Source organism: Xylocopa sonorina, chromosome 9 (assembly GCF_050948175.1).
Source record: "Xylocopa sonorina isolate GNS202 chromosome 9, iyXylSono1_principal, whole genome shotgun sequence".
Lineage (NCBI taxonomy): Eukaryota > Metazoa > Arthropoda > Insecta > Hymenoptera > Apidae > Xylocopa > Xylocopa sonorina.
Genome location: NC_135201.1, coordinates 2,993,508 through 3,010,492, shown reverse-complemented (window position 1 = coordinate 3,010,492; position 16,985 = coordinate 2,993,508). Strand labels below are relative to the sequence as shown.

The following is a 16,985-nucleotide window of genomic DNA, read 5'->3' as shown; positions in this document are numbered from 1 at the left end:
CGGCATTCGCTTTCAATCTCCTGTTTTATGATCTAAATAATTTTGCGACGGAAACTATGCTTACTAGGCCCAAAAAGCTTATTTTCATATAAATTCGTTGGATCCTCGTGAACGCGTAACAACCTCTTTGCATTACTAATTGAAATTAATAATTCAGTCAGGATAGAAAAATTTAATTTATCAATTTGGTTTATAAATGTATCATATTATTTTCTTATTTATATCACTTTGATTTGCAAACATTTAATATTGGGTGGATAAAATGATACGTTTGCATATATGCTAAGTAAATCATATTAAAAGACTGATTCATTATCTTCGTGATAGAATTTTGTTTCCTTTGTGGGATGCATTTTGTTAGATGCAATATAAAACAGTAGAGCATATTGTTCTGTAGTACAAATTATAAAAGCTTATCACAAAAAGTAACTGAGTTCATGTTAGAAATACTTCGCATAAATTGTTAAGAATAACAAAAAGGAGAAAAATTTGTACAAATAGAATATCGTATTTAACCGCAATGTGAAATGTCTTTACAGAAGATTTATTTCATAAATCTATCTTCAGTTAAAGTGATAAGCTTATGTTTGAAGCATGGCTGTCTAAACGCCTGTAAGACTGCAACTCAATCGGCGCATAGAAATTTATGTTCATAGTCTCTTGGCGTTGCATTCGATATGTGTATTTCATCTAATGGTAGAAAATATGAATAGAAATTTAGAATATATTAAGAATTAAACGCAAGAAAGTGCTGATGACAATGTTTTAAAATTAGAAAAATTATCAGTAAATGTTAAAAAATGATTAAGTGACAAGAAACGTTAAATTTTATTCTCTTATTCCATTTCTTCTATTCTGGATTTTGTTACCACTGAATATCGCATCTAAATGATTCCATATAGGATTTGTATTGTAATAAATAAGATGCAATATATGTATCAAGGCCTATTTTAGTACATTTCTCAATTTCTTGATATTAAGTGAATTATATATGTTCAATATTAGTTCAATTTTTGTGAGGATCGAGTAAAACCAGTAATGTTTTAGTAAAAAAATTCGATAATGAACAAATAGATATCAGATAAAACTGTAGATATGGTTTTAATTTTTATAAAATGTATGTACATTATTGTAAGAAATTGTTAAAAACATAAATTTACATGAAAAATATAAAAATTAATAAATTAGTATGCAAAGGCAATCATACAACAATTACAGTAACCAGTACGACTTTCAAGAGGGGGTGCAGACTTGTGGTTGGGAGTGGGGATGATCGGTATATAAAGATCACGCAGTCCCAGCATCAGTCATTTTGCCTGATGGCCGTCGCGGAGAAGAGATGCCTAATGCAGTAGAGGTTGATGAACCGTAAAAGAGGCAGTGGTGGAGGAGGATGCAGAGGTTCTTTTCACGACTTTTAAACTTTTAGTTAGACTGTAAATTATATTATTAGTTAAGTTATAATATAAATTATGTTAAGTCTAGGTTCTCTCGACTGGATCGCCGTTGGATTGCCGTTGGATTGTCGTTGGATTGCAAGATTACCGAGGGATGCGTGTGTTTTTGTGTACTTTTATATGTTATATGTAATTTACTTATTCCCTTTCCCCCTATTCATCTATGTAATAAAATTGTAAAGGAATACATTTTCTTATCCGAAGTGAGAAATAACTACTTCACCAATCCGTTACCGTTCGTCTATTAAAATAGAATAAATTGTTCTCACTTAAGTCGATTCGCGTTTAGTCAGTACTGATGAAAATGCATTACATACTCGCTTGAGCATTCTAATTTTCTGCTGCGAGAAATCGCTCCACGCAGTTTGTTTTTTTTCTATTCGTTCGAGATTTCGTCTTCCATCATCACACAGTGAAACAATCGGGACTCAATCAAACTGATGTAGTTTTCGGTGCCCATTGAGATTTCACAGCCCTGTTCGATGATACGCTCGTTGGGTACTCGGCCAGGGTATAGGCTTAGCACAGTGGACGCGCACGTGGGTGTTGTCGCGCCCTATAGCTCCTACCCCAATGCGCTAGGGTCTTCGGGCCTGCTGTAAAACGGATTCAGATGGTCTATACGGTTCGCCTTCACGCACGAGCTACGCGTCCTATTGCTAAGCCTCGCTGAGATCTTGATGGTACCCGCATTCACCATCGGGGAGAGCGTGGTTTCGACAGTTTTAGCGTAAGACGTGGCATAACTTGTTCGCGATTCGCGTCGGGTACAGTTCGCCTAGTGGCTAGTAGCCGAACCATCGGGTTAGAATGCTCTCGTGAGAATGTAATGCAGGTTTATTGGTATTTGTTCGTTTCGCTCGCATCGCCAATTTTATATATTTTTGTTTCAACTCAGTTTCTCTTCTTAACTTTATTTTAATTTAACTTTGTTCGCCAATTTTATATATTTTTGTTTCAACTCAGTTTCTCTTCTTAACTTTATTTTAATTTAACTTTGTTTCCACTTTCATCAAAATTCTTATCAAATTTTCTTATAATAGAATAATAGAATGTAGAATATCGTATCGTATTCCCTTTTCCAAAACACTTTAATTTTTCTAAAGTATAATATAATTAATAGAGTCATTTTAGAAATTTCACTTCTGGTAAGATAATAGTATTTCTTATTATCCTTTTTCCAAAGTCCATACTGCAATTTCTAAAATTTTTGAAAAATGTATTATGAATTCCGGTTTTAAATTCACAAGTAGAGACAGTCCTCAGTACCTTCTGTACCGAGAACACATAGATGTAATGAAGGGTGGATGGGATTAGGGTTCTAGAGGTGGATCCCTGCGTAGTCACCTCCCCGTTGGTGGACCTAGGTTCTTGGTAACGTCTTCGAGAGATCGGTCTCTCGGAAACGATATCAAGCTAAGAACTATGTGTTAGATTTAAGTCATTTACAATCCATTTGAAATTTTTCAAGTTCTTTTCCGAATTTGAGAACTTTATGTTGAATTACAAATGGTATGATACAATTTAAGTTCATTTTTATATTTGCCGTTGGATTATAGATTTTAAAACAAAGCAATTTAACATCGTTGATAAAAATGATGTAATTTTTAGGAATTACTTTAATTTTATGATATTTGTAAAAAAACTTAAGCGTGAAAATGTTACACAATACTTGTAAAAAATTTTATTCGACTTTACCAACCTCAGATTTAGGTATGTGTAATTCCTAAATTCTCCGTTCTGAAGTAAAGAGGGCATAACAGGACGTACAGTATCCCAGATCGGTATTCCAGAGTTACCGACATTTCAGTCTGATACGGAGTTTTATAAGATGATAGGTATATTCCATTAATGATCAAATCTAATACGATATCTGAAATAGTATTATTCATCATTTTTTATTCTTAATTTCATAACTAAATTGTTAAATTAATTTGTATCCATTTATTGGTTTCTTACACGACTTTAAACTGTGATCCGTTTTAAACCAGGCATGCGTGCTACATGACTGTTTTATTGGTTCATCAGTGAAGTCGCGAAGTTTAAAAGCAATGTAAAGTCGATATAATTATTTAGATTTAATATTTAATTAATACTTTTCGTGTCATCTATAATCCGATAATTCCTTGACTATCTCTAAGCAATTTTTGCAGAGCATTGATTTATTCCATTTTTATCACTAAAAGAGTTTCATGGCAACAAGAGTGATTAATAATAAAATGATACATAGTTCTGTAAGTTACATAGATTGATTAGAGTATCTCTCTCAGTACACAACAATATTTGTTAATTTTCAGTCGATATAAAGCTCAAACTTACCTTGCTAACAAACGACACTCTTTTTATCGAGCAATACGAATATTTGTTAATAACAGGATTCCACTTCTTGGTTCGTAAATCAATCCTCTTTAAATGAATATAATTTAATCATTGGTTACATATTTCATCGACTTTTGCAAACCGGCTGGATTTCGTATCGAACCCTTCAATTGGAGTTGACAAAATAACTGTACGTTATAATTAGAAACTGAAAATATCTACTGACCTTTAAGAATGAGGTCCCGTGGTCATCTCATCTCAAGGTAGATCATCGACCGTGAGAAGTTTTTCTTCTTCTGTCTCCCCACTCTATCCAGGTTGCCATCACCCCCATTTCCTCCCACTTCAGCTCAGAGCAGTCAGTATCATACACCGCTGTGACACACTTCTGACTGGAATTTTCTTCAAACGTGTTCCACACTTCAGGGTTCAACGATCCATCCAAGAGTATGATCTGTTACTCGGTAAGCACTGCTAGTAGGACACTGGTCTCGATAGCACTTGGAACGTGTACAAGGACTGCTTCGAAAGTAACGTCTGCTCCTCCTAGTAGCCCGCCAATTTTTCGATTTCCACTTATCGTTAACGATACATTGCGATGGCGCTGCAATCACAGTTACAGTTACAGTCGGCGCTTATATATCGATGCAATCTTTAATAATTCATTGTTGCTAGTACACTAATAATTATTGCACAAATGGTAATTGAAATGCAGTTTTTAAACTACGAACTTTTATGCTTTTTGTAGAGAAGCGTGAAATATATATAACGTGTAAATGTCTGCAAATATGCGAAATATCCAGACTCCAATATCATAGAACACCAGACTCCTTTTCGCAGTCCATTATTTATGATTACGCATGAAGGTAAATAGTTTTGTATAGAAAATAGCAATTTAGAATTTATATAGGAAATATAGTTTTTATAGCATAAAATGTTATTCACAATTTTTTGATATTATGCACGTAGATATTTAAAGAGCGATAAAGTGAAATGAAAAGGAAACGAAGTGGGAACAACGTTCAAATCATATAAGTACATAAAAAGTACTCATTCACTGTTGGAACAAGGTCAACCATCTATATTTATTCTTCGATTTCACTGAGATTTTCAAATTTCCAATGAAAGTGTTAAGAAACGCTTTCGTTAAATCGATACCTCTTCCGTACATACATATATTCCTACGACACCGTTATTTAAAAGAAGCATACTTGTACATACAAGCGTCTCTTGTATGTTGTGCTCTATTTTCATATTATTTTGTAGAGTAGGTTTTTTATTTTAGGCCACAGTTCTTGTCGTATATACGGTCATGTGCGTGGAAAAAAAGTTATATTCAAGCTACCTAAGATACGGAAACCGGATTTTAACGGAAATGCCTCCGTTTACAAAAATTAAAGAATGATGCTCCAAAACACGTTGCGCGTACATGCTTGCGTAGAAAGAGGGCTGAATGCTCACGATCTCTTTTTTTTTTATTCCATGTCATGAGAACCTAAATGAAGAAGAAGAAGTGGAAGAGAAAGAGAAAGGGAGAAAGAGGAAAGCAACGGTACCGTGGATAACCGCATTTCGCGCGGAAACGAATTCAAACGGGAAAGAAACAGGCTCTTTAGCGAACAATTTTTAATGAAAGGGAATTCATAAGTATAACACATCCATAGGCATTGATCGACCATTCAAATTACAAGTAGATGATCTTAATCTTTCAGGTATATACTACGATGAAAGTATGTACAGTGGGTCAAGTTGAATTTGGGCAATTTTCAATGGAAAAGTATATAAACATTTTTTGAAATTGAAAAATGATAGATTAATCCTAAATTATTATATTACTTTCTAGGGTGTAAAAAAATAATGTAAATAACGGATAGGAAGAAATTTACACATGAAAATAATCTAGTATACCGAGCAGAAAATAAAAAATTTATTTGGCGTATGCTTTTCAAAGGACTCAATTGCTATTCGAAACGAATGCACAGAAACACAGGAGCCAACACGATACAGGAAGTAGAAGAAAGCGCGTGTAGCATACAATGTGTGCTATTGAAAATGTACCGCTGTTGATTCGCAGTATTGAAAAGAATATTGTCAAAGTGATTCAACAATTTTTTATCAGCGTAACGCCAGTGAAATTTACAAACTAGAATATGAAAAAAGTATTTAAAACATTTATTTCCTTGGAAACATAATACAAGAACATATTCTGTTACAAATTGAAAATTAATATGTTACTAAATATAATAATAACGCTATGCATTTAGAAGTTAAGCTCCCTAGCGTATATCTACACACACAACGGCATGTAAAAATTAAGGGAAGGGTATTTCTAAATATTTGCAGGACCAGCTTCCCAAAATTTTGTGGAGAACAACCGTGATATAGGCAGGTAGAAGTGGGAGGCTAGGATGAGGAGTTGATGAGATGTCCGAAGAGACGGAGAGCGTTGAAGGGGAGGGGGTGGAGAGTAGGAGATGGCGAGGTGAAGAGAGGAGAGAAGAGAAAAGAAGAGAAGGGGTCAGAATGACACCGTTCATGTGTTACTCATTGTTTTGCCGAAACTGGTAGTAGTAGGGCGCAATGGTGTTAACTGCGTATTTACTAAACGTCGAAAGTGTAGTAGTGGCCGGTGTTGGAACGTGTCAGATGCTAGCGACGAAGGAAGTGGCTTTCATTAGTAGTGGTGGAGGTGGTGGTAGTGAACGCGCGGCACACTTCGCGCTTCTCTTTTGTAAGTTCTCACAGTACCACGCACCTCGGGTTACTCTCGCAGGTGAAACGTGAATTGTTCCTCCTTCGTTTCGTATCTAAGTGTATCTCTCTATTTCTTCGTGTAACCGCGAAATTAGTCTCCATTTATCTTTCTTTTCTTGTTTTTGCCTCATCGTATGACTGTTATTTCCGTGTAACCACTGTGTTTATAGAGGATCCAATGTGTTCAACCGCGAGAGACGGCCTCGGCCTTGCTACTGTTACCAGTGTACTATGCCATTGAGAGGAGCTGTCTGAACGTGCGAGGCAAATTGGATTTCCCTGCGCCAGCTTTCTTTCTGCCACATGCTTCTTACCATCTTTCGGATTTTTCACAATTCTTCCGACCCTCCAAGCGCGCGTTTCACCGGTCCGGCCAGTTCCTTCTGTGCTATTTCTGCGCCTACCTAACTAGCAAACCAGGTAATCACTATTTTCTCCAAGAAGATGTATTCGCCACATTTATCATTCCAATTTTATGTTTAGAAATTTGTAGAAAAATTAATAAGAATGCAATTAATATCTATAATTTATATCTTATTTTTCTTATCTTCTACAATATTGTCAAAAAATTAACGAGAACATAAGATCCTATCTTTTGATCATTGATTTGTGTATTCGATCGCTTTGTTAAAATTATTTTTATTTAAAGATGTATAAAAAAGATGTATTTTTCTTTAGTTTGAAAATGGAAATACTTTTATGAAAAGCGTTACGCGCGTAGCACACTTTGGGTTTTAAAAGTACCTGCAGGAGAAAATACACGGTCAAGTTGAAACGTGAGGACAGCTCTCTAGAGGACACTATTTTAATACTCTGCTATATTTCTGATAGTTTCTTCTTTAATTACGAATTTATGGTGGACAAATGTTAAAGTTACTAGAATTAAATTATAGTATATTTTTAAGCACAGAATTCTGTCTAAAAATACTATGATCTATATATAATAGAAAATAAAACAACTATATTGTTGTATGCACATACTATTAATTGTAATTTATATTATGTAATGAACGTTCTAGATAAGGTTTTATATATTAAAATAATTATAATAGAGCTTAAAACATAATTGTAATAGAACTTTAGCATTATTTTATACATTTTATCAGAGTGTATATTTTAGTCTCTGTATATGTATATTCCTGCCTACCAATCTTAACTAAGATTTGATAGAAATATTTTCTGATTGATCGACGACTAATTTCGTCCCGGTCCAATAATTGTAACCCAATTTTTTTTCTACCAAGTCGCGTATCTTTAGATACTCGACGACTCCATTTAATACGTAATTATTAAACCTTTCGACGTAAATCGATCCCGACGCGATAATAGGAGGCGAAATAGCGAACGAAAAAGTTAAAACCAGATGTAGGAAATTTAAATAGCTGAGGTATAAATAACATGTTGTAATTTTCTTCAGTTCCTAGTGGTTCGTTACAATTTACATGGAGGGACACAAAGCCTTGATCTGATTTTATGCATCGTGTGAGCGTGAAATGATACCATTTTGCAATCATTTTATCTATTACCTACTACTAAAGTAATAAAGCATAATTTTTTAAAACGTGGCCACACAATTTACAATCACACGAATTGCACGAATTGATTTGTATGAAACTAATTCAATATCTTTATTATTTATTATTTTATTTGACCTTTTCATCTCTTCACCACTCAGCTATTTAATTGAAAATTGCGATTTATATAAACTAAGGCTGATTCATAATAGTTTTATTACAAGCACTGAATGTAGTAGGCACAGTGGAGAATATTCTTAATAATATTATTTGATTACTAAATAAGTAGACCAATTTACTATGCTCTACATATAATCAATCGTTCTGGAATTTAGTTTCTAATGTATTCTCTTGTTTAATTCACAGAATGTATGGACCGATTCTCCTCGTCGTTTCCATTCTCGGAGCGTTTCACGAAACCACCGCCGCCTCGCAACACATTAACAAAGATCTCTCGAATCAGTACAATGCCCGTTTTCACGTTTACGAAGAGCCGTACAGTATCGACTTCACGTATCATAATTACGAACAAATGAGCCGTTTCTTGCGGACAACGTCTCTTCGCTTTCAAAACCTTACTGCCTTATATTCCATAGGGAAGTCTGTGAAAGGTATGCGTCCTTAACAAGTTTCTCCGCGTTCTAGTTATACATTTTCATTAAAAGACCGTTAAATTGCAACGGCCGCAAATTGAGGGAGCATTGGCATTGCAGCGTGACATTCATAGCCTTAATTATGCAATTCTTAAGCAACGATTTGTTTGTATAATTCATGTTTTTCAAACCTGCTGCACTTGGCCTACTTTTTTCATTCCTCAAATATGTTCGTAACGTACGAATATTTTTTAGTTCCACTCGCTAGGGCTTAACCACCCTCCTTAACTTTAATCTACTCTACGGATCAACATTTTTTAACTTCCACGTTGAATAAACTAGGATTAATGAGGCGATCTATAAAACGGCCAAGAGAAATGAATTAAACTATTTTTAGAGCTTAACAAGATGCTTGAAAAACAAAGAACATCTACAGCCTGAAATGTAATTTCGAGATTTTTAGGAATGAGTTATGATATAAAAGATATTTCTACTATGCAGGATCGTATATAATAATTGATAAGATGAATGAGAGTACGACTTTAGACTAATATTATAAACTTAATTTATTTCAGTTACAGTAAAATAGAATAACTTGAGAGTTTCGTTTCGCAGGTCGTGATCTGTGGGTAATGGTCGTTTCTTCTTCACCTTATGAACATATGATCGGTAAACCAGATGTGAAATATGTAGCCAATATACACGGGAATGAAGCTGTAGGCCGTGAATTAATGTTACATCTGATTCACGTAAGTAGCTTCGAATGATGCACGTCACAACTTCATTAATCCCGAATTTTTAAACATCCCCAAGAAGAGGCGTTACACATTTACATACAAAACACTTGTAATCCATATATAGAATTTTTCTACACATGTCTAAAAATTAAGTAAATGGTAATATTCCTGTTGGATCATCTTTTGCTTCTTATTTTTAGTTTCTCGTTACAAACTACGGGTCGGATCCGTACATTACGTGGCTTTTAGACAATACTAGAATTCACATACTCCCGTCAATGAATCCTGATGGATTTGAAGTTTCAAAGGAGGGATATTGCGAGGGTGGCCAGGGCAGGTGAGATTTTTCAAAACGTACTTTAAATAACAAAAAAAAGCTTGGGGTAAACAATGTTTTTAAATAAAACTATATAGTTTTAGATATAGAAAATATTTGATCTTTTCTAAAATTATGTTAACATTAACAATTGTGTATTTATCACATTTTATTGCACGGTGATTTTTACTTTTATAATTACGTGTATTCTCGTTTCTAGATACAACGCACGTGGCTTCGATCTGAATCGAAATTTCCCCGATTATTTCAAACAGAACAACAAGAAGAGCCAACCGGAAACAGAGGCTGTGAAGGAGTGGGTTTCTAAAATACAATTCGTTTTGTCTGGAAGCTTACACGGAGGCGCACTGGTTGCTAGTTATCCATTCGACAATACTCCTAACTCGCGTATGTTTGTTTTTTGCATTTACAAAGTATTATGTTCGTTATATAAATTGTTCAAAGCATCATAGTACAACTGCGCATACAATGATTTGACGTAATTATATATGAATAGATTGCTTTTACCACGGTATGAATTGTACCTATTTACGTAATTAACATTACTGAAAGCAATCTGATCGTATTGTGTAACCTTTCACGCTGTCAGGAATATGCCGGTCAGCTCCACTGTGTGCAGGTATAGTATATTTATTAATCAGAAAACGATCTGCACCGGTGTTTTTTACAATGCGTATTATTTTCGTGGGAATAGAGCGGAAATATCCTTTAGTGACAGAAGGGTGAGAATATGTTATGTGTTCAGGAGAAAATGCAATTTTTATAGCAATTAAAATGTCTTTATGTCTATATACAAGACTGATGCAAGATTTCTACAAACAATTTAGTGTTTCAGAGTTATACGTCAGCGCCTAGTATTTCCCCAGACGATGACGTGTTTCAACACCTGTCGCTAATATATTCCCGGAATCACGGATCTATGTACCAAGGTTTGCCGTGTTCGCCATCCCAGCCAGGATTCAAAAATGGCATTACTAATGGGGCACAATGGTATCCGCTAACCGGGGGAATGCAAGACTTCAATTACGTGTGGAACGGATGTATGGAAATTACATTAGAACTTTCATGCTGTAAATATCCACCTGCGTCTGATTTACAGTTTTACTGGGATGAAAATCGCGTGGTAAGCGTGCTTAAGTATTTAATGCCTCTTGAAGTTACAGTAAATAATAAGCATGTAACAATTAATATTTATTGTAATTAAATTAAAGATGTCATGTCTGTATATTTTGGTTTCATTAGGCTCTCATTAAATTCTTGGCGGAAGCACATAGGGGAATTCGTGGATTTGTTATTGACGAAAATGGCAATGCCATAGAGAGGGCATCTATTAAAGTGAAATCCCGAGATGTTAGCTTCCTTACTACGAAGTACGGTGAATTTTGGAGAATTTTACTGCCAGGAATGTACAAATTAGAGGTAACTTTGTAAAAAACGAAATAGTAGTAACACCTCTTACATTACTATAGGTTTTTCGTTAGATTTATAACAATTTAATACACGTAAGTATATGTATATAATTAAGAAAGAAACAACTAAGATTACGATTATATATTATAGGTATACGCAAATGGATATCTGCCACGTGATATTGAATTTAGAGTAGTGGAACAACATCCAACTTATATCAATGTAACTTTGTACAGAGCATCTGTAAGTATAATTGTTTAAAATTATTTTGGGCATTTGCAAGTACTCGCTTCTTTAGCTGCATGAAAATACCACGTAAATCAAATAATCATGTAAGGTGTAAAAACATTGAAGGATTAATAAAAAAAAACGAGTCCAGGCAAACATAATATCAACTGCAATTCAATACGATTCACCCATGCAGATGTGGACACAACTAATACTTATTTCGCTAACAGAGACATCCAGGCGCGGATGAAGCTGGATCCAATTTTTATAACGGAAACAGGGACCACGTTAATCGGGATCACGTGATACATTTTCGGCCTCACTCTGGTGCAAATGCTGCGGCCGAAGCGAACAACGGAATTTTCTCATCTCTTAGTAACGGATTCAATTCTTTCGTCAGTAATTGGTTTGGGTGATTAAATATAAGTTAGCGAACAGCTAGTTTCTCAACACTGTTCTTTCGCGCTAATCTCATACTCGCGAATGGAAACGATGATATGCTGCTAAAACTGCTGATTATTACTTGCTATTTTATTTTTCCATAAATTGACGATATATATTATCGCAGTAGATATCGATGAGAAAATAGAATTATTTTCTATTAAAAAATTTAAGTGTATATAATTTGGACATGTAGATATTATTAGTTCAACGACTATTATAAAAGAACAAGTGATTTTATTTTGTTTAACTCTAATTCTCACGCTCGATATATTTATATATATTTAAATACTTATTTATATTATTTTTAAAATAATTTTTTTATCTTTGCGTATATATGTATACATAAGTAGATACTGAAAGACTATACTAACGATTTTAATGTGCCGTCTGACACTAACATAAACTTCTGACGGACACTTGAATCGTTTATTATAATATGAAATTTCAAAAAGGAAAAATGATCAGTTAGTCTATATATTATTTGAATATATCAAAAACATATTTATTTAAACTTTTCTGGCATAGAAAGTGTGCCTAGAATATTGTGCCTAAAATTTATAAAAGTCATCGTCAATCTCGAAACTTAAGGATAACATAAAATAGTCTTAAAAATTATGTGGTAGTTTTTCATTACAAGAAGAAAAATTATTTTTTCTTATTCCAATTACATTCTTTGTTGCCCACGTGTAAAATTTCGAACAATATACAATCCGAACGAATAAAATTAAAATATCTAGAGAATTAAGAATCCGCGTAATCAAGGAAGTTGCTATATATTTTTCTTTGCACGAATTACATACATAAATAATATTTAAAAGAAAATACACAAACATATTAAATGAGAGAATTTTAAACGGTATAGATATAGTTACACACATACACACATGGTATAAAATATTTTATTATAGAAACCATATATACACTTGTATCAAAAGCGAAAATGTTTAATTTTATAGCAAGACGTAATTAATGCAAAACGAAAAATTATTGCGTTATAGGTGTAGGAAAACATATATTCTAAAAAAAAAGTATTCAACGTTTTTGCGTGTACAGAAATAATATTTTTGTAGAACATTTAGTGTATACAGTAATTATAAAATTAAAATTTAAGTATACACAACCACTTGTATACACAAACCAAGGGCCCATAATTATACGACGTAAAAGTATGCTAAAGTTTTTAACATAAAATTAGTTTAGAAAATTATCGAATATATATATTAATGAGAAATAACATGTGTTCAATACAGTTGTTCATAATTGCAATGCATACGTAGATCTTAAATTTAATAAGAGTCACCTATAATATATGGTTTCCAAAGAAACAATCCTGTAACGCGTTTCTAAAAATTAGTTTTGCACATTGAAATATTGAACAAGATTAATATAATCGTGACAAATAAAGAATGTGTTCAAAAAATGTATAAAGTAATAATAAAATATATATATATAAAATGCTTTAGTTTCGAAATAATTATTATTTTTATTGATAACTCTGAATGTTGTGTTTAAAATACATATGAAACATCTTATTTATTTTTTATCTTCGTTCTTTGAATACAAAATATATATAGAGTTTGTAAAAATATATGTTACTTCAGAAAAATATATAAACAAAGCATAAGAAAAAGTTTCACAATACTAATGTCGCAAAGAACATTTCATTTGAATCCAAATAGTATATTTTATTCTTTTCTAAGAACAATTTTTTACAATTTATTATTTTTAGAAAATAATTTACATTATTCTTCATGACAAGTGTAATACACCCACAATAATAGTACACATGTATTTCTCATGTAGCTTTAGTAACAAAAAAATTACGTCGCGTAAATAAATACACTTTATACATATATTACTATAAAAACATTTCTTCTTTTGATTCTTGAAATGAAATTATCGTGCCGGTATTTCTATAATTAATTAAAAATAAACGTATTATAGCCAATAATTTATTTTCAACTATCAAAATTATATAGATAAAATTTAATTGAATTTATGACCTATATATACTTTAATTGAAATCGAATTATTATAAAAATAATTAAAAATTTAATTATTCTGCCCTGCTTAATTCAATTATCTTAATGAAAAAAAATGAGATTTTTTTTCTTTGTGCTTTTCCTGTTTTCCTTTCTTATTGGAGATAGAGAGATATAAGGAATAAAAAAGCACCTGTGACTCTAACTATTTTTAATCGCATTGGCATAAAATTGTGAAATAGGACATTTTAGACAAGGACAGTATTTAATTTCCATATAAAATAGTTGAAAAATATAATATTAATTCCATTAACACATGTCCAATTTGTTGTTAGCAGGTGGTGCATTTAATCCACCAATATCACCAGATTCAAGTTGCTTAAGAAGTCGGAAGAGAGCTGCTGCTTCCCTAATGCGGCTAAACTCTATACAAAATGCTTGTACTTCGATAAAAAGCTCCTTCACGTTTATGATTTTATTTCTAATTAAGGACTGTAGAAAAACGCAAACCAACCGTACCAAACGATTCTGCATATAACGATCTTTTATAGTTTCACAGGTAGAAATGCAGTTACTAATGTATAAGTGAACAAATTCTGTTGGCAAATCCACGGTGGTGGTCAATCTATTAACCACTTCCATTGAATGAAGGGACATTTCCATATTTACTAATACACTAAAATATTCCGTTATTTGGCTTGATTGCATCAACTTCAGTAGAACTTCGATCGCAATCAATGGATTGTTCTCTACTAAATCCGGTAGCTTGCCCGGAGTAAGGCCAATGTGATATACCAATTTTGGATCTCTCTCCAATTCGTTAACAAGATGCTGTTGCTGTTGTAACGTTAATACACTTTTAAATGCCTTGCCCATTAATCTACGAGCTTCTGCACCAGCACAATTCGACACACACATGTTAGTATCATATTCAATTGTGAACTGAGATGGTTCCGTAACATTGAACCATGGTAATTCATCAACCGAACGATAGAGAGGCGGTGCCAATCTTAAAAACTCTGGCTGATAACTTTGACTGCATAAAGGTGAATCGTTGGAAATTAAAAGTTCTGTCATACTTTTCATTGCATTTTTATCAATCTCTGTCACTTTCGAATGATCCATGTCAGGTATTATAACTGGATTTCCACATTTGGCTATAGATGGTAATTCTGAATGACGTTCTGCCAATTGTACTTGTAAATTACTCAAATCAACAGGTGGTACAGAAACAAAGTACAACTCGTCCATAATTTGTCTTGGTGTTTTCTTTAAAATATCCTTTTGATTGTACCCCAATAGATTAATCAAAAGATTTTTCTCGCATTGCGACAAAACCGGTATATGTCCAGAAAAGTTGGTCTTCTGCACTCCGTTCGTATCATCCTGGGGCTTCAAAACCTGAACAAAAACAGATGCGAACGGTGTCGAGGCCAGCGGTTCTCCTCTATAAAGATCGAATAACAACGCCACTGCTATTATACGTTGAACATTTTTTGGCAATAAGTCTATATGCTGTAACAGGAGAACCAACGTCATCCCTACTTTGAATCGGTCTTCTTTTGAGAACACTTGATGCAACTGATTGCAGAGGTTTTCTAAACTTGTATCCAAGTTCTCTTCTTCGAGGATATCTAATAATTTTGTTAAATTTTTTGGAGTTAGCGTCATGATGATAGGTTCTGCAGATTTAACTAGGTTATAGCACCTCGATTACGTTTTCTCTGTACGATTATATTCATGAATATCGAGATTCAAATAGAGCGATTAGATCTTTAAATTGAACAATTACGTGCAACATTTACGCACAGCGTCTTGGTAGAAGTATATTTATTTTCGTTACATTTTTCAGTTGTTACTTTACAGGTTATGACTAGAATTAGAACAAAATCATTAATCGCAATTTACAAATTCTACTATATTGATACACAGTAATCCTGTTAACCCCACTCTTGTATTAGCGTGATCGAGGACTACAAAAAATTTCACTCTCATCAACAAGACGATATTATGTGCCGTCGATTATACCACCACATTTATTATAGAAACATCTATCATTATAGAAGAAATATAATTTTACGGTAATTTTATTGTAAAGTTTATTATTATAAATCAATTAAAAAATTATCAATTTTTCAGAAAAATGAAGGAAAAATTTTAGTTAAAATAAAGCGATTAGTGACGCCATCTCTCCAAAAAGTGCTCAAACTGATCGCACAGCGTTACCGACAGCGAAGTAAACTACTTTGTGAAGGTCCTTGCTACTATGATTTCTTCTAATTAACTTTCACGTTGCTTGCTTTTATATAACAATTTTTATTTAACAAATAACAAATCTTTAACAAATTAGATAAATTGAAGTAGAAGCTTAGAAATATAAATAACAAAGTTGTGGCGTTATAGACTTCCGCATCTCAGCAAATACATTCACTGCCATCTACTTTCGCCACTCGGAAGGTACATTCTCGATAGGAAATTGTTTCAAAATTAATTCACGCCATCTATAAAAAAGAGACTCTCGTTCGCTACGTTTTTCAAATTTATTATTCACTTATTTCTGCGCCATCAAAGACAACACATCAAAATTTTCCTTTATAAAATCTAAATTTATATTTCTAAGCTTCTACTTCAGTTTATCTAATTTGTTAAAGACTTGTTATTTGTTAAATAAAATTGTTATATAAAAGCAACCGACGTGAAAGTTAATTAGAAGAAAATATAGTAATCAAGGACCTCCACAACTTTGTGGCGTTACCGACGTTACCGACGTTACCGACTTCCTCATATAAGCAGACACATTCACAGCCATCTACTTCCGCTCCTCGGAGGGTACATTTTTATTAGGAAATTGTTTCAAAATTAATTCACGTCATCTATAAACAAGAGACTCTCGTTTGCGACGTCTTTCAAATTTCTACGCTTTTCAAATTATTCACTTATTTCTACGCCATCAAAGAGTACACATCACAATTTGCCTTTGCCAAATCTAGATTTGTATTTCTTAGTTTCTAATTCAAATTACCTTAATTGTAAAGACTTATTGTTGATAAATAAACTTGTTATATAAAAGCCATCCTCAGTGAAAGTTAATTAGAAGAAAATATTGTGGACAAGACAAAAAATCCACAACTTTGTGGCAACCAGCAAACGGAAGTCACATAGGGTGACATCTAGACTAAGTTAGAATAAGTAAACTAGAGTAAGATAACT

General features: G+C 33.1%; 2 protein-coding genes across 3 annotated transcripts; one reads left to right on the top strand and one right to left on the bottom strand.

Moving 5' to 3' along the window:
• The first annotated feature begins 6,803 nt into the window (after positions 1-6,803).
• Positions 6,804-12,037, top strand: LOC143427105 (carboxypeptidase D). 2 transcript variants are annotated; one of them, XM_076901005.1, is made up of 9 exons: positions 6,804-6,950; positions 8,411-8,655; positions 9,253-9,386; positions 9,575-9,711; positions 9,911-10,098; positions 10,539-10,834; positions 10,954-11,130; positions 11,272-11,364; positions 11,580-12,037. In XM_076901005.1, exons 2-9 carry the CDS (start codon positions 8,412-8,414, stop codon positions 11,763-11,765), a joined length of 1,455 nt encoding a protein of 484 aa, XP_076757120.1. In that variant the 5' UTR covers positions 6,804-6,950; position 8,411; the 3' UTR covers positions 11,766-12,037. The 2 variants fall into 2 exon arrangements, with proteins under 2 accessions (XP_076757120.1, XP_076757121.1); XM_076901006.1 differs by lacking the exon at positions 6,804-6,950 and adding an exon at positions 7,792-7,917.
• A 1,932-nt stretch (positions 12,038-13,969) lies between these two features.
• On the bottom strand, positions 13,970-15,724 carry Not11 (CCR4-NOT transcription complex subunit 11). The gene has a single exon (XM_076900647.1). It carries the CDS (start codon positions 15,444-15,446, stop codon positions 14,085-14,087), a length of 1,362 nt encoding a protein of 453 aa, XP_076756762.1. The 5' UTR covers positions 15,447-15,724; the 3' UTR covers positions 13,970-14,084.
• Positions 15,725-16,985: the final 1,261 nt, after the last annotated feature.